Source organism: Melanerpes formicivorus, unplaced genomic scaffold (genome assembly GCF_026170545.1).
Source record: "Melanerpes formicivorus ecotype bairdi unplaced genomic scaffold, bMelFor1.0.p_v2 SCAF_51, whole genome shotgun sequence".
NCBI classification, from domain to species: Eukaryota; Metazoa; Chordata; class Aves; order Piciformes; family Picidae; genus Melanerpes; species Melanerpes formicivorus.
The window spans coordinates 2,852,936-2,870,628 of NW_027142403.1; the positions used below are offsets into that span (position 1 = coordinate 2,852,936).

A 17,693-nucleotide genomic window follows, 5' to 3' on the forward strand; every position below is an offset into this window, starting at 1 on the left:
TATTAGGAAGCACGTGGCTGTGGAGTTTCCCTTCTCTCATTCCTCATTCCCATGACCTGCTGTGAGTGTGGTGGCTTTGGTTGAGGCCTGAATTTTCTGAACAAAATCTCTTTACCTTTTTTGTTTGGTTTGGTTGGTTTGGGTTTTTTAGGTCCATTTTAAGAATCTGGCATCCAGACCTTATAGCCTCCATGCCCATGGACTCTTCTATGAAAAGTCTTCTGAGGGAAGCATTTATGATGATGAATCCACTTCTTGGTTTAAGGAAGATGATGCAGTTCAGCCAAATAGCAGCTACATATATGTGTGGTATGCAAACAGGCGATCGGGACCTGTGCAGCCAGGAGCAGCGTGTCGGTCCTGGATCTACTACTCTGATCTAAACCTGGTAAGGTGTCAAATCAAAATAGAAGTGGTGGTGTTGCTAGGGCTGATTGCAGGATCACAGAAACACGCTGGGAATGACCACTAGCTACCATCTAGACCACCTCCTGCAACTCAAGCAGGCTCAGAGTAAGCTGTCCACATCCACTCAGGTTTTGAGTATCTCCAAGCGATGTTACTCTAAGGCTATAGAAATGTAAGCTGCAGAACACATTTAATTGTCCTTTCTTTTAGGCCTGATGTTCCCATCTGACATTTAATCTCATAGTTAAAAGGGGATATAAGACGTTGAAGAATTCCAATGTGGGAGCCCTTTGGTAGACAGGGGAAACTAAAGAGAGAAAGCAACAGCAATTCTGGCCTCTGCTTTAAAGTTTTAGGGCCTGCTGCATTTTTAGAGTGCTATGGGCTTTTGACATCTTCTGGGAAATTTGGTTTTACATCTAATACAAGCTTTACCTTCTAGGAGAAAGATATAAATTCAGGCTTGATTGGGCCAATACTGATCTGTCAAAAAGGAACCTTCAGTAAATCAAACAGCAGCAGAACATCAACTCGAGACTTCTTCTTGCTGTTTATGGTCTTTGATGAAGAGAAAAGCTGGTACTTTGACAAACGTTCCCGAAGCCCCTGTACTGAGAAGAACCAAGAAACACAGCAGTGCCACAAGTTCTATGGTATCCATTTCAATCTTGCCAAATATTCAGTTTATTGGGCTAGAGGGAAAGGTTTGGAGGAGGTAGCTCAGCTCTCAGTGGATTTGAACATGCATAAATCCTATATATTATATGAATCCTATACATTATATATATTATACATCCTATACATCCTATATATTATATGAATTCTATAGTATTATATGTTGTTGTTCTGCATTACTTGTAATAGCCATAGTCATATTTTAATAGTCATATAGTAAGAGTCATATACTAAAAATAGCAGTGAATTGGAAATACTAGGCTGAAATTGTCTGCATAAAACTTTTCTTACACTCACATCTACCCCCCTCCCCCACCCCACCCCTAAAATTTAAAAGAGAGAAGAGAACAAACAAACTACAAACAAAACCACCCTGTTTGCAGTAAGAAGCCAATACACTGAAATTTTTTTGCAAGAAGCTTAAAAGTGTTGTTATAATTCAACAAATCATTAAGTTCTGCTGAGGAGTTTGAAGTAGCTGTAGGATACAGAGATTTTAGGCATGTAAAGTGGACAACTATTCAAAGGGAACCCTTTTTTCTCCTTGGAATAGTGGTCAGTAATGAAACTCTGTTTCCATCTTTGAAAATCTGATGCTTGTGTGCTGTAATGTTGAGTTGCTGGGACCTGTCCAGAGAAGGGCAACAAAGCTGGGGAGGGGTTTGGAGCACAAGCCCTATGAGGAGAGGCTGAGGGAGCTGGGGTTGCTCAGCCTGGAGAAGAGGAGGCTCAGGGGAGACCTTCTTGCTGTCTACAACTACCTGAAGGGATGTTGAGGCCAGGTGGGGGTTGGTCTCTTCTCCCAGACAACCAGCGACAGAATGAGAGGACACAGTCTCAGGCTGCACCAGGGGAGGTTTAGGCTGGATGTTAGGAAGAAGTTCTTCATAGAAAGCATGATTGGCCATTGAAATGTGCTGCCCAGGGAGGTGGTGGAGTCACCATCACTGGAGGTGTTTAAGAAGGGACTGGATGAGGCCCTTGGTGCTGTGGTTTAGTTGATTAGATAGTGTTAGGGGATAAGTTGGACCCGATGATCTCAAAGGTCTTTTCCAGCCTGGTTAATTCTGTTCTATTCTATCATGTTTGGAAAAGGCCTGTTGAGAAGTGGGATCTGCCTTTTGAAAATCTGATTTATAAAATCAATTATTAATCAAAGATAGCAGCTGTGACTATGCAGCTGTGGAAATGCTCTGCAGCTTACATGTGCTGGGTAGCCAGCCTTTCTTTTGGGCCTGATGTTTTGTTCTGACATTTCACGTGGTACCTTCCTTGTTCTTTTGACTGCCCTGTGTTACATGCCAGCTGTGCTCAAATCCTTTGGTAAGGTCCCTGGATTTTCTGAACCAATGTACATAGATTATAGTATGTATAGCACTTTGAACTGGAAAAAGTGATGTTTTCCCCAAATGCGTTGCTTCAAAAAATACTAATTTTAATAACTGCATTCTAGCACTTAAAAAAATCTGGTTTGAGTGGTTTTCCTTACTAACAGTTTATATTTTTTTCCCCCCAGCCATTAATGGTATTACCTACAGTTTGCAAGGCTTGAGGATGTATGAAGGTGAACTGGTTCGATGGCATTTGTTGAATATGGGTGGGCCAAAGGACATTCATGTTGTTCATTTTCATGGACAGACCTTCACAGAACATGGGAAGCCAAACCATCAGCTTGGTACATACACACTTCTTCCAGGTAAGAATCAGAACAGAGTAAATTCTAAGAGGTGACCATTTCAATCTGTCATTGGCATACCAGTGTAAAGGTGAACAGAGTTTGGCTTTAGGCACAGGAAGAATGTAAGGGTGCTAGCAGTTCATTTGCCCATGGTGGTCAAAAGAATATTATCACTTTTCACCTTACTTATGCTGAAGTGGGGAAGGTGGGAAAAAGATAAAATTGCTGCCCTTTTAAACTGGAAATATGGGTAAAGTTATGGAGAAAAGTGAAGTGGACAAATCTCTTCCTCTCAGGTGACGAGGGATGTATATGGAAGATGAACAGCAGCATGGTCTGTAGCATTGCTTTCTGTTAGGCACTTCCTTTGCCACTCGCCGTATATGTGACCACAAGTGGGGTTCTCTCCTTTATTGCATCTCTCTTTTCTTTGTCTGCAAAGTAGGGTGCTGGGGTTGGCTTTGGAACACGTTCAACAGTAAAGTTTGGTGTTGGTAAAAGGCAGTTGGTAGGATTCAGGCTGGATGGAGGAGGAGGTTCTTCACCATGAGAGTGGTGAAGCCCTGGAATGGGTTGTCCAGGGAGGTGGTTGAGGCCCCGTCCCTGGACGTGTTTAAGCCCAGGCTGGACGAGGCTCTGGCCAGCCTGATCTAGTGTGGGGTGTTCCTGCCCATGGTAGGGAGGTTGGAACTAGATGATCCTTGTGGTCCCTTCCAACCCTGACTGATACTATGATAACATGAGTCACCGCTCACTGTGAAATGACATGTGTACAGCAGTGCAGCCAATTCTGCTCATGCATCCCCAGGCTTCAATACCACTGAAGTCTCACTGATGTTTGCTGGGAATTAGCATTGGTATCTGGTCAGTATGGAAAGGATTTATTTTTGGAATGTCAGGAAAAGTGTGATACAGATTAAGAACAAATGTGAGCCCTAGGGGAATTTTTGTGTCTAGGGAGAAAGGAAATAGGCTAAAACATTCATTAGGATATACTCCTGTACTCATCACTCCATGTGTGTGCAGTAACAGCACCTATTGTCAGCTGCAGGTGTTTAAAAATGACAGCAGCAGCAAACCAACAAAAAAAAAACCCCTGAAACAAAACCAAAAACACCCCCCCAAAGCAAGCCAAGACCCAACCAACCAAATAAACTCCCAAACCCAAATAAACAAAACCCAACCCAAATACCAAAACCAAACTAAACATACAAAAAACCCAAACCAACCAAACCAAAAAACCCCAAAGAAACAAGAATCTCCAAACCAAAAAGCAACCCAGGCAACAAGGAAATCAAGACAGTGGGGTTGGCTTGGAATAATAGGTTTATTTCAGGTGGTTTCTTTGCCATTTTAGCTTTTTCAAGATCATGTTTTTTTCACTTTAACATCAACACGTGTTTTGGATTCATTTGGAACCAGAATTGCCATCTCTGCACTAACCAGGACTATATGAAAAGCAATGAAGCAGGTCCTGTGCTTTCTAAAAAGTGCAGCAAACAGCTTCGACCATACCTGCTTCCTATTCAATCTTTGACACCCCTGGGGCATGCAGAAAATGAGGTGGGGGCCTATGCATCTGATTCTGTTGCATCTACTTTTGGTTTCTTTCCATTACGTGAACACCACACTGGGGCAGCATCTAAGAACTGTAATCAGCACCACAGAATCCACATCGCTATGTTATGTAACAACCTGATAGCTGCCAATGGGATGGCATTCAACAAGTCCAAGTGCTGAGTGCTGCACTTTGGCTACGGCAATCCTATGCAGAGCTACAGGCTGGGGTCAGAGTGGCTGAGAGCTCCCAAACAGAGAGGGACCTGGGGGTGCTGATTGACAGCTGCCTGAATATGAGCCAGCAGTGTGCCCAGGTGGCCAAGAGGGCCAATGGCATCCTGGCCTGCATTAGGAATAGTGTGGCCAGCAGGAGCAGGGAAGTCATTGTGCCCCTGGACTCTGCTTTGGTTAGGCTGCACCTTGAGTCCTGTGTCCAGTTCTGGGCCCCTCAGTTTAAGGAGGACATCGAAACACTTGAACGTGTCCAGAGAAGGGCAACAAGGCTGGGGAGAGGCCTTGAACACAGCCCTGTGAGGAGAGGCTGAGGGAGCTGGGATTGTTTAGCCTGGAGAAGAGGAGGCTCAGGGGAGACCTCATTGCCCTCTACAACTACCTGAAAGGTGGTTGTAGCCAGAAAGGGGTTGTTCTCTTCTCCCAGGCAACCAGCACCAGAACAAGAGGACACAGTCTCAAGCTGCACCAGGGGAGGTTTAGACTCGGGGTGAGGAGAAAGTTCTTCACGGAGCGAGTCATTCGTCATTGGAATGTGCTGCCCAGGGAGGTGGTGGAGTCCCCATCCCTGGAGGCGTTCAAGAGGGGATTGGACGTGGCACTTGGTGCCATGGTCTAGTCATGGGGTCTGTGTGGATAGGTTGGACTCGATGATCCTCGAGGTCATTTCCAACCTTAGTTATACTGTGATACTACTGTGATACTGTTCATGATGTGGCTTAGCACTGCACTTAATGTGCAGATACCTGTCACACACAGGCATCCGAGGTTTTGTACTTCGCACCGGCAGCAAAGGTTAGGTTTTGATCTGGTCACTTAATTCCAGTCTTGGTCTCCAGCTGGAACTTGCTAGGAAAAAATAAATGTTAGAGCCTGAGCCAGTTATTGTTCTCTCTGCACTGTGTAGCAGGTTATTTAATTTTTCTGGCTTGAGTCATAGGATGATCGTTGGTTTAACCTCCAGCCATACTAACATTAACCTTCTAATGCTAATGGTTCTGATACATTTCTCTTCCTTTTTTTTTCCCAAGGCTCATTTAGAACCATTGAAATGAAACCACAGAGACCTGGCTGGTGGCTTTTAGACACTGAAGTGGGGGAGTATCAGCAAGCAGGAATGCAGGCATCCTATTTGGTTATACAGAAAGGTACTGAACTGTGGTGTATTTTGGCTGGGGAAGTCCAGTTACAAAATAGTCTCTAACCTTCCAGGATCATTGAAAAATGAATTTGGGAAACTGTTCTGCAAAACCCCAAAGCAGATTCTTTGTGCATTCAAGGAGGGAGGGTGGTAATTTGTTCTAGAAGTAAAAATCTTTGGCCTTTAGCATACTAGCTGTGAATTATTTAGCATACTACCTTTATTCATAGAATGGTTTGGTGGGAAGGGACCTTAGAGATCATCTTGTTCCATCCCCTCTGCCATGGGCAGGGACACCTCCTACTGGATCAAGAATGCTCAAGGCCTCATTCAACGTGGAGAGGGCATCCATGACCTCCCTGGGCAACCTGTTCCAGTATCTTGCCACCCTAACTGTAAAAAATTTCTTTCTAAGGTCCAGTCTAAATCCATTCCCTCTTGTTCTTTCACAATAAGCCCTTGTAAAAAGTCCTTTCCTGGCTTTCCTGTGGGCCCCTTTCAGATACCAGAAGGCCGCTATAAGGTGTCCCGAGAACCTTCTCTCCTCCAGCCCATGCCCATGGGGGAGGTGCTCCAGCCCTCTGACCATCTTTGTGGCCATCCTCTGGACCCACTCCTGTAGTTCAATTCCTTTTTAACATACTGTCTTTGAATGTGAGGCTTCCCCAGAGTGGATTAGTCTGTTGTGAGAAATTGCGGAGACTAACTTGTCCTCCTTTGGGAAACAGTGGTGGTGTTAGAGTATTACTGAGAATTGTTCTGAGTGATGCTGTTTTAGAAGGTTCTAGCAGGATGTGTGTTGGAGTAGCCTTCCTTTAACAACAAACCTACTGTGCTCTCTTCAGAGTGCAGGATTCCGATGGGCCTTGCGAGCGGAATCATACTGGATTCACAAATCGACGCTTCACATCATGTAGGTGAGTTATTACTTTAATAACTCTGGGCATGCTCCTGATATCCCCAGCCAAGTGTGGCAGTTCCATGTTCTTTGGCATCTCGTGATGCATCTTACATGGTCAGTCCAGCAATGAATCAATTGTCAGGCTAGAAAGCTCTTCAGTGCTGCAAGTGGAGGCTCTGAGCTGTGTTAGGTAAGCGCTCATCATTTCATTTTAGCATTGTCACAGGTCTGCCAACAGTGTCACAAGCTTGAGAGTCAGGGGATCACCTGTGGCCTGATGGATGTCCTGGGACAAATCCACCTTTATCTTTTTGTCCCTTGGTTTCCCTGGCTGAAACCAGAGAACCCCAGGTGTTCAAAAAGCTTTTGAGATTTGCATGTGTATGAGATGCAAAAGATCAAAGTGTGTCTGTTTAAGGTTTGGGAACCTGGCATCCAGAGCAATGACAGAGCCTTTAATTCACCAAGCTTATTCCTGGTTTAAAAGTGGGATAATTTGGTGGAGACTTTTAGATGGACAGTGGCAAGTAGAGGCATATGGGTTATATACACATGCAGGAATGTAAATAATGTATTTCCTATTTCAGGGGAAAGGATCTATTTTGGAAAACTGATTTTTTTCTATGGATTTCATTTTCTTCATTTCCTGACTCAGTATTATGAAGGCTTGAAAGCTGTGTGCCCTACTCCAAGTCGTTTGTTATCACAGAAACTTCTTTATGCAGAGCAGAACTCTCCTCCATGAATATAATGTCTGATCTTGCCAGGAGCCAAAACTTGTCTACAAAACTCTAGACCCTGTTTCCAACTCAGCAGACAGTACAGCACACAAAAGGCTGTTATTTTAAAAGCCATTCTGCCAACTGTAAAACTTTGCAGGGGAACAGCTGGCTTTCAGTTGCTGATCAGGTCCAAGTCATCCTAGATTATGGTTTTATAGTCTTTTGATTGCTTTGTTTGTTATTGGTTGTGTTTTGGGTTTTTTTTTACCAAGGCAGATCAGAAAAGGAATGAAGCACTCAACATCAGTTGCTAGCTGCAGCCTCCCTCTTAAAACTTCAGTTTTGGGGTTTTTTTTTCAGCACCTTTCTTTAAACTCTTGCTTTATTTGTATTTTCTGCCTAGACTATTGGGAACCTAAATTAGCCCGATTAAACAACTCTGGAACATACAATGCTTGGAGCACTACCATGAAAACAGAAGAACTCCCTTGGATCCAGGTATGATTGGTATAACACATGCTTGGCCACTTTTGACTTGTGATTTTCCTGCAATTTGTTTTGTAAGGCCAGGCTGCTCTTGTTCAGACTGCTGGGGAAAACTGAAAAGATCTAGAAAGTTTGACTGGGGATGTCATAAGCTGTCCACCTCCCCTAAAGTAACCCAGTCTCTACAGTTATTGAGGCCTACTGACTAGACAGTTACCCTTATAATTTAGACTGACTAGACAGTTACCCTCATAATTTAGACTGACTAGACAGTTATCCTCATAATTTAGACTGACTAGACAGTTACCCTCATAATTTAGACTGTAACCATTTTGTAGTCAAATGGAGTAGCTCTTTCTGTGGGTTTTTTTTTTACCTCTGTCTACCTAACAATATGTATTTATATGCATGTGTTTGTTGAGTGGTTATTTAAAGTGTAATTCACTCAAATATTGCTTTAGACAACTTTTCTTAGGTTGATTTGCATGTTTCTATGCCCAGCTTGACAAAGCACAGTGTGGCATCATCACAGGGAAATTATCTTATGGCATCAAGCACTATATCATTGTTATGGTTTGTGCCTGTGCTTTCCTGTTCTCACTTCCTCCCTCCCTTCCTACCAAGAGATAAGACAGGGAGTTAAAAAAAAGGCAGGGAGACTTTTCTAGTCAACTTACATAGAATAGTTTATTCCTCCACTACAAAAGTATGACATCAGAGTATATGTGAAACAGAAAGAAAGGGAAAGGGAAAAGTACAGCCCAGAAATCCCCAAAAACAAGCACAAAAACACCTGCATGCCTGGGACCCCAAAACCAAGAGAGTGAGCCACAATCCCCTGTCCAGGATGGTAATGCCCTACCGTCATAAAATGTCATGAATTCATGATTTCTGATAGTGCAGAATACTGGTCTTGTTTTCAGACCACTACAATCGCTCAGTCACCTCACATATTTCATTGTTTCCTTCCATTCTAATCACTTTTGCACCAGACAGCAAATTTGCAGAGAATAGTTGATTTCTTACAAATGTCATGAAAATTGGCAACTGGGGGCAAAAAAGGAAGATTCAAACTAGTGTTGCAGTTTAAGTTCAAGGTGTTGGCGTCTGTTTTGTTTGGCCTGCTAACATTTGACATGCTAGTAAGTCAGTGGTGGTGAAGTAGGGGGAGAAAGTTGAGAGAGCTGATGTGGAATGAGGAATTATGTTGAGAGAAGAAAGAATTTGGCAGGGAGCATGGTAATGAGAAGCTGAGGCTAGGCCAGTGAAGCATGTAGAGATGTGGAGGGTGTCTCCCAAAGAATCTTGCTGATTTGGTTTGATGTACTGAGTGTTTGGACCTCATATAAGAAGTAACAGTGGCTTTTCAGCATTTTGGGATGTTGTATGCCTTTCGTCAGCCTGAGTGTCCCAAACTAGAGGCAGCTTATGAAAATGGGAACCTTTAATTTCTTTATACACCTTTTGCCTGTCCATAAATGAGGATAGCAGAGTTCTGCCTACCACAGAGATGCAGATATTTTTGATGTGTCATTGTGGTACTGTGCTGAACACTGTAAAATGGCCTCTGAGATTAAATGCACACACAAATAAATAAATGAGACTCTAGCATCTGGTTGTTGCTCCTCCTGAGGGTGTTAGTGTTGTGGGTGTTAAAATGCAGGGCTCAAAGCTATTGTGTAGATTGCAAAGAATTAAACAGATTTTGCTGTGCATTATTGGTTTTGTGAACATGGTTTGCTGTTCCTAGGTGGACTTTCAAAGACAAGTTCTGTTGACTGGGATACAGACACAGGGAGCTAAGCAATTTCTGAAGTCCTTGTACGTCCAGAAGTTCTGCTTTGTTTATAGCAAAGACAAACGGAAGTGGAGCACCTTCAAAGGAGACAGCTCTGCAGCATATAAGGTCTGTATGTGCCATAGGGGTTGCCACAAACTAGGTAGCATCACACAGTGAGATGGCAGTTTGAGATGACAGTTTTAGATCACAGAATATATTTGGTTGGAAGAGACCTCCAAGACCATCCAGTGCAATCCTCAACCCAGCACTGTAGGGTCAACACTAAACCATGTGCCTGAGTGCCAGGTCCACATGCTGTTTAAACACCCCCAGGGATGGTGACTCCACCACTGCCCTGGGCAGACCATTCCAACGTTTGATAACCATCTCAGTGAAGCAGTACTTCCTGATATCCAAACTAAACCTCCCCTGGTGCAGCTTGTATCCATTTCCTCTAGTCATGTCGCTTGCCACCACATTAAGAGATAGCAGTGAAAATTCTAGCCTTCAGAGACAATAATGCAGCTTAAGGACCAAAAAGTCATTTACCAATCTGATAAAATTCAGACCAGAAGACAAATTGTAAAGTGAGGAATCTCCTAAACTGCTATTTAGATTGATTTTGTAGCCTTGACTGTATGAACTGCCTTTCTCACAAGCATCTCTCCCTCCTGTTATTTCCTAAGTCCATGTCAGCCTTTTTGAGGCAAGCAAGAAGCTGGTGTAAAAATCATGACTTACTTCATTTGTGATTAGTTCCTCCTTTTTGTCCTTCCCTTTTGGCTGTCACAACAGTTGAATATTAAACTGTCTGAATTGCCTGCAGAAGGCCTGTATTAAGAGTGGTCTTAACCTGAAAGAAGCTAATTTTATGCCCAGTCTCTCTGGCCCTACCAATTACAGGTAAACCTTCAGTCTACCCTGAGATTTCTGTGGTACAGCTCCCAGACTGATAACTTAACTCTCCTTTTGCCTCTTTACTAGTGTGTTACAAATTTGCAGAGTGTGTAGAAGTGGGTTGCTTATTTGAACTGAGACCTTCAGGCACTTTCAAATATGCCAGGATGGGGCCATGAAATACTTCAAGTTCCTCTGCAGCATAGGGCACTCCATCATCACAGAGAGAGTTGTTAGCCATTGGAATGTGCTGCCCAGGGAAAGTGGTGGAGTCACCATCTCTGGAGGTATTCAAAAAGGGATTGGATGTGGCAGTTGAAGCCATGGTTTAGTAGTCATGAGGTCTTGGGTGACAGGTTGGACTTGATGATCTTTGAGGTCTTTTCCAACCTTATTGATTCTGTGACCATGAATGAGGCTAACAGTGTTAAGAAAAACTTCCTCCATACCAGAGCAGGTTTTTAGCATCCCAGTTTGTGTTTGCATTAAAGTATTGATTCGTCTGCTTGGCTTTTGGTTTGTTTTTTAACAGATTTTTGAAGGTAATTCTGATGCCTATGGAATAAAAGAGAACATCATTGACCCCCCTGTTATTGCGAGGTATGTCAGAGTCTACCCAACGGAGGCCTACAACAGGCCTACTCTTCGCATGGAGCTTCTGGGCTGTGAAGTTGATGGTAAGAATGAGTCATGTGCTGGTGCTTCCTTTCTGGCAAAGTTTTTAACCTAGTATGTTAAATAAAGCTAACATTTTGAGTGTTCTCAGTTCCAACGTTGTTGCTTAGCTTGTGGCTACTCGGATGATCTGGAGATAACCCAGGGCTTCTCGTAACAGGCTGCTCTTTGCCACTTGGAATGGAAAATGGAGAGATCAAGAATACCCAGATAACAGCCTCATCTGTTAAGACATCCTGGTTTAACACATGGGACCCTTCGCTTGCTCGTCTCAATCAGAATGGAAAGGTGAATGCCTGGCGAGCCAAGGTAACAAATGCAAAGCAGGGATGACAGCAAGACAGCTGCAGTTAATAAATATGTGGTGCCTGTGTGCTTATGTGCTTCCTGCACACTGTGTCCAGTGCCACGTGTGACAGGGTTACTTCACAGCTCTTTAGCCATTCTTTGGGGAAAGAGCCCATTCAACTCTTCCAGTTGAACTTCAAGCAACATCAGTGAAATCATATTTCAAGAGACAGATGGTGTCCTCTGGACCAGAACCAGCAGCCCTCTTAATTTCAGGGGATAACTACAGCTTCAAGGAGTTAAAGAGCCTTTCCTGGGCTGCTTTATAGGCAGTGCAACGTAAGGGATCTGGGGGTGGATGACCTTTGGCAAGGCATGTGAGCTTCTGTCTTCAAAATGGTGCTGCATTTCTTTATGAAGTAGCTTGAGATTTGCTGGAAGCTACTGTTTTGTACAAGCACTTGGTGTTAGTATGATGTACTGCATTGTAAAACTGGAGGCAGATCTGTGTTATTTTTCATTATGGATTGGAAATTAATGTGGAAATCTTAAGATATCAAATACATCACCTGCAGTGACAAAGTGAATTGCATGGGCCACTGAATATGCTTGTGACTTTTGCCTCTTCTGCACTTCTTCGGTACTGTTTTGATGCATTTTGATGGAGTTTTAACTGTCTTCAAACAGGATTTTTCACGTAAGCAAATAAAGACATAGATGTGTTTACTAATAGACAACCTTTTATATCCATTTTAGTTGAACAACAACCAACAGTGGCTGCAAATTGATCTCCTCACAATTAAGAAGATAACTGCTATCATTACCCAGGGGGCCAAGTCCCTAACTGGTGAAAACTTTGTGAAAACCTATGTTATCCTATACAGTGACCATGGCTCAGAATGGAAATCCTATGTGGATGGTTCAAGCTCAACAGCAAAGGTATCATCCTTAGCTCAGACACTTGTATTGCTGTTTGGTTTTAGATGCTGAGCAGCGTCGAGGCCCAGAGGCAGAATACCCAGCAAAGGAGATTTTCCCAGGTCTTTAAATTGCTAGGCAGCTACAGAGAATGTCATAATACCCATCTAATTTTAGTCATAGTAATTAACAGTAACCAAAGGGAAGAACACCAAATCTGTAGAGAATGCAGTCCACATGATGATTTCAGATATTGGAATGGGCTGCCCAGGGAAGTGCTGGAGTCACCACCCCTGGAGGTGTTTAAAAGATATGTGGATGTGGTAGTAGCTTAGCAGTAGTGGTGAGATTGTGAACTCCAAGCAAGTGGTTGGGCTTGATGATCTGAAATGTCTCTTCCAACCTCAACAGTTCTATGACAAAAGGAGATGACACTATTTTTAAAGGAGAACATTTAACACACAAGGACATTTAATTGGAATGAGCAATGAACTTCCCACAGCCTCTTTTCAGATTTTCTTTCTTTCTGCCTTGATTTTATAAGTGGAATTAATGTTAGTAAGCAGTTTTGCTGTAACAGAGCTGGAGAGCTCCTGACACCCATGGACCAGACACAGTACTTTGTGTCGGTGGCCATTTCACCTTACACAAGCTACCTGAAACAAGGGTTATTAGCAGAGGTAAAATAATGGAGGTTTGGGGTTTTAGTCTGTCAAAAATAAAATGGCAATTTTTTTTGTTATGGATGGAAACAGAACCTTTAATTTATTCAGTCAGGTATTGCTGGCTTGAATTACCTTTGAACTAGCATCTTAGGAAGAGACTGAAATGTGTTCGTGTGTAAAATCAGAGATGAGCCACTCACAGAGTCACAGAACCAACCAGGTTAGAAGAGACCTCCAATCAAGTCCAGTCAATCACCCAACCCTATCTAATCAACTAGACCATGGCACTAAGTGCCTCATTCAGTCTTTTCTTAAACACCTCCAGGGATGCCAACCCATCAACCAATCCAACCCACCTAAACAACTAACCCATGGCACCAAGCACCCCATCAAGTCTCCTCCTGAACACCTCCAATGACAGCGACTCCACCACCTCCCTGGGCAGCCCATTCCAATGGCCAGTCTCTCTTTCTGTGAAGAACTTCTTTCTAAGATCAAGCCTAAACTTCCCCCTGTACAGTTTGATACTGTGTCCTCTTACTCTGTTGCTTGTTGCCTGGGAAGAAGAGACCAACCCCCACCTGGCTACAACCACCCTTCAGGTAGTTGTAGACAGCAAGAAGATCTCCCCTGAGCCTCCAAAATTCATTTCACAGGGCTCAGTCTCTTTCTCTTCCTTTGACAGTTACATAGTTATGAATAGACCTACTCCTGAGTGCCTAAAAATACTTTCTGTTGTGGGAAGAGGAAGATAATCAAAAGAAAGGGCTGCTCAGATGCTGCAGCTCTCTGGGCTAGCCACTGCACAGCAGGCTTGCTGATTGCACTGGACAGCTGTTGCTCTCCATCTACCCTGGGTCCATTTTAAAACAGAAAAAGCAGGGGGTTTTAAAAAATACTTTGTTTTTAATTGTGTGCTTGTGTATTTGCAGGTTTTCTTGGGCAATGAAAACAGCAGTGGACAAGTCAAGCATTTCTTTAACCCACCCATCCTGTCCAGGTTTATCCGCATTGTCCCCAGAACCTGGTACCAAGGTATTGCCCTGCGGGTAGAACTCTACGGCTGTGATTTTGGTGGGGGTCTGCCTGTGAAAAGGACTGACAAGTCTGGGAGCTCTTAACCTTTCAGCAGTTGTCATGCAGGACATCAATTTTTACAAAACCCTTGAAACAATCATTCTTGGTGGTTTGGCTGTGTGCTTCCTGAAGGGACTGTAATGTTTTGTCAGCAAGTCTTGAGAAAGATTTCCCTGGCAGATGTTTCATTCCCATAAATGCACACTTCAGAGAACAGCTTCCTCTCTCTTGAAAGAAATAGCAGTCCCTTCGGGTTTTATCATCACTTCTTCATTCTAACCAGTACTTTGTCTTACTTTTTACTCAAGTTCCTAATCCCAGTGATAGAGACTCTGGCCTTAATCCTGAGCCCGCATTATCTCTGTTTTGTAGTGCTTCTGCAGCACAGAGGAGGAATAGAAAGCTACATCAGGTAAATGTTCTCCATATACAGGGCTGGGAGGGAAAACCAGTGCAGGTATGGAGCTGTGGTGCTGCACTGCAGCAGTGCCTTGGTATGAAATTATTTTCTGGGTGGCCTTGTGTCCACATGTCTTTAACCTACACTGAGACACGGGTAGACCACATCCCAGTGTTGAGCACGTGCAAGCCCTTCTTGGACAACGTGGGTTTGCAGTATTGATTTTATTCCTACATACCTAGAACACCTGAAATGCTGTAGAGTTCACAGAATTCATCTTTGGTGCCATGGCAAAGGGAGAGGGAGTCAGAAATGAGAAGGGAAGTGATTTAACCTCAATCATGGCAGGTCATGGAATGGTAACAGAACCAAAGTGAGAATCCAGACCTCCTGACCTTTGATCCCAGATGAACTTTTTACACCATGGGGAGAGGGAGCTCCTTGGAATAGCAAGGCACTGAGAACTATAGCTGTTCAGTGTAAATAAAACCTGGTGGCAACAGAGGAGGGTTAGGTGAAATTGGGTGATAGAAACATCTGCATCTTCTTTACCATTTAGCTCTGGCAGGGTTTTCACTAATGGAACTACTCTTTTTGCATAGAGCATACATGGATTTTTCCCAGGATGACTACATCACACAGTCATTATTCCAGCAGAGTTTTAGCTAAGCTTTCAGTAGTGTTTTTGGCTCCTATGCTGTAAATTAATTGCAGAACTTCCACTTGCCACATTAGGTCCCATTCCACATGGTGGATTTTTCCAAGCATCTTGTCTTTGAACTTCCAAGTTACTTCAGTAGTTTTCCAATTCTTGTGCCTTGCAGACTGTGTATTTCAAAATTAAGGAATAGAATGGGATGGAAAAAAAAAAAGTATAAAAACTAAAGAAATATTTTCTGTTGCCTTTTTGTTTTTTACTATGTCACAAACTGTTGTCTTTTTTCACTGAAAAATAAAGATGATAATATAGCATGAAAAACACCAACTATTTATTTTGTATATTTGCCTTGGCAGTAGTGCCTCTTATCAAGAAGTTAAGTTTTGCATCATGAAAGTAAAATGTTCAGCCTGATGGGAATTTGAAGTGCTGAGTACAATTAATTTCAAATGGTGAAAACATAATTGCTCCATTGGAAAAACAAAGCATTTCTCAGGGTTTTGTAACAGTGTTTGAATTATTTTTGCTTGATACAGCCATGTAATCACAATACAAGCCATATTCAGTGAAAGAAAGAAGGGAAAAAAGGGGGGGGAAAGTCAACTTTGGAGTCAGGTTTTTCCCTAGAACACAGATAATAAATGTTTGCTGACATCAGCAGAATCAGGATTTTGTGCAATAGAATAGAATAGAATAGAATAGAATAGAATAGAATAGAATAGAATAGAATAGAGTAGAGTAGAATAGAATAGAATAGAATAGAATAGAATAGAATAGAATAGAATAGAATAGAATAGAATAGAATAGAATAGACCAGGTTGGAAGAGACCTTCAAGATCATCGTGTCCAACCTATCATCCAACACCACCTAATCAACTAACCCATGGCACCAAGCACCCTGTCAAGTCTCCTCCTGAACACCTCCAGTGATGGCAATTCCACCACCTCCCCGGGCAGCCCATTCCAGTGGGCAATCACTCTCTCTGTGTAAAACTTCCTCCTGACCTCCAGCCTGAACCTCCCCTGGCACAGCCTGAGACTGTGTCCTCTTGTTCTGGTGCTGGCTGCCTGGGAGAAGAGACCAACCTCTGCCTGTCTACAACCTCCCTTCAGGTAGTTGTAGACAGCAAGAAGGTCACCCCTGAGTCTCCTCTTCTCCAGGCTGAGCAGCCCCAGCTCCCTCAGCCTCTCCTCACAGGGCTGTGTTCCAAACCCCTCACCAACTTTGTTGCCCTTCTCTGGACTCGTTCCAGCAAGTCAACCTCCTTCCTAAACTGAGGGGCCCAGAACTGGACACAGTACTCGAGGTGTGGCCTAACCAGTGCAGTGTACAGGGGCAGAATGACCTCCCTGCTCCTGCTGGCCACACTGTTCCATTGGCCCTCCTGGCCACCTGAGCACACTGCAGGCTCATGTTCATCCTACCATCAACCAGCACCCCCAGGTCCCTCTCTGCCTGGCTGCTCTCCAGCCACTCTGACCCCAGCCTGTAGCACTGCCTGGGGTTGCTGTGGCCAATGTGCAGAACCCGGCACTTGGATGTGTTCAATCTCCTGCCCTTGGACTCTGCCCATCTGCCCAGCCTGTCCAGGTCCGTCTGCAGAGCCTCTCTACCCTCCAGCAGATCAACTCCTGCCCCCAGCTTGGTGTCGTCAGCAAATTTACTGATGATGGACTCAATGCCCTCACCCAGATCATCAGTAAAGATGTTAAAGAGGATGGGGCCCAGCACTGATCCCTGGGGGACTCCACTACTGCCAAACTATCTATGTTTAAGAAGGTACTTAGGTTTTTAATGTATCTGTGTAGTTCTGCATAAAGGTAGACAAATGCAAAACTGATTGCAGGAGAATGACTCAATGCATCTGCATCAAACTTACAAGTTCTCTTTCTACTTGATAATGGATAGGACTTTGATCAGCTAGGGTCAGCTGTCCAGGCTGTGTTCCTTCCTCAGCCTCTCACCCACTCACAGCCTACTCACTGTCAGGGCAGAGAGGGGAAAAGAAAAGGCCCTGGCACTGTGCAAACATTGTTCAGTACACTGCTGAAACACTCGTGGGTTGTCAACACCATCTTAGTCAGAAGTCAAAAATCCAATGCCCAATGGGCTGCTATAATGAGACCCTGGTGCTATAGCATGTCCAATAGCAGCAGTGCCTGGGCCCTATGCCAGCCCAGGAACATGGCCCATTGCTGTTAACAGAATGTTCCTGGCACAGCACAGTATGATGGTGCTGCAATAAACAACAAAAGTTCAAAATAACCCCTAACACACACCAGACTCTAATACACAGTAATGCAAGCAAGCACAGGACCCTGCCAGTTAAGAGTTTAACAGCTACAGATTCCACCTAGCACACACTCGTGGTGATAGAACGAGAGCAAATGAACTCAAAGTGTGCCAGGGGAGGTTTAGAGTGGGTATTAGAAAAAATAATAATTCTTTACTGGAAGAGTGGTCAGGCATTGGAGCAGGCAGCCCAGGGAGGTGGTGGAGTCACCATCCTTGAAGGTGTTCAAGAAGTGTGTG

At 43.7% G+C, this 17,693-nt stretch overlaps 1 protein-coding gene across 2 annotated transcripts in view; it reads left to right on the forward strand.

Moving 5' to 3' along the window:
• The window catches only part of F5 (coagulation factor V), a 44,094-nt gene extending 28,613 nt beyond the window's left edge, over positions 1-15,481 (forward strand). For both annotated transcript variants that reach the window (XM_068160630.1, XM_068160631.1), the window contains 11 exons: positions 152-388; positions 851-1,061; positions 2,600-2,779; positions 5,584-5,700; positions 6,539-6,610; positions 7,720-7,814; positions 9,553-9,708; positions 11,012-11,156; positions 11,315-11,463; positions 12,199-12,381; positions 13,958-15,481. In XM_068160630.1, coding sequence (XP_068016731.1) covers positions 152-388; positions 851-1,061; positions 2,600-2,779; positions 5,584-5,700; positions 6,539-6,610; positions 7,720-7,814; positions 9,553-9,708; positions 11,012-11,156; positions 11,315-11,463; positions 12,199-12,381; positions 13,958-14,146 — 1,734 coding nt within the window. In that variant the 3' untranslated portion in view covers positions 14,147-15,481. The remainder of the gene's footprint in view (positions 1-151; positions 389-850; positions 1,062-2,599; positions 2,780-5,583; positions 5,701-6,538; positions 6,611-7,719; positions 7,815-9,552; positions 9,709-11,011; positions 11,157-11,314; positions 11,464-12,198; positions 12,382-13,957) is intronic.
• The last annotated feature ends 2,212 nt before the right edge of the window (positions 15,482-17,693 follow it).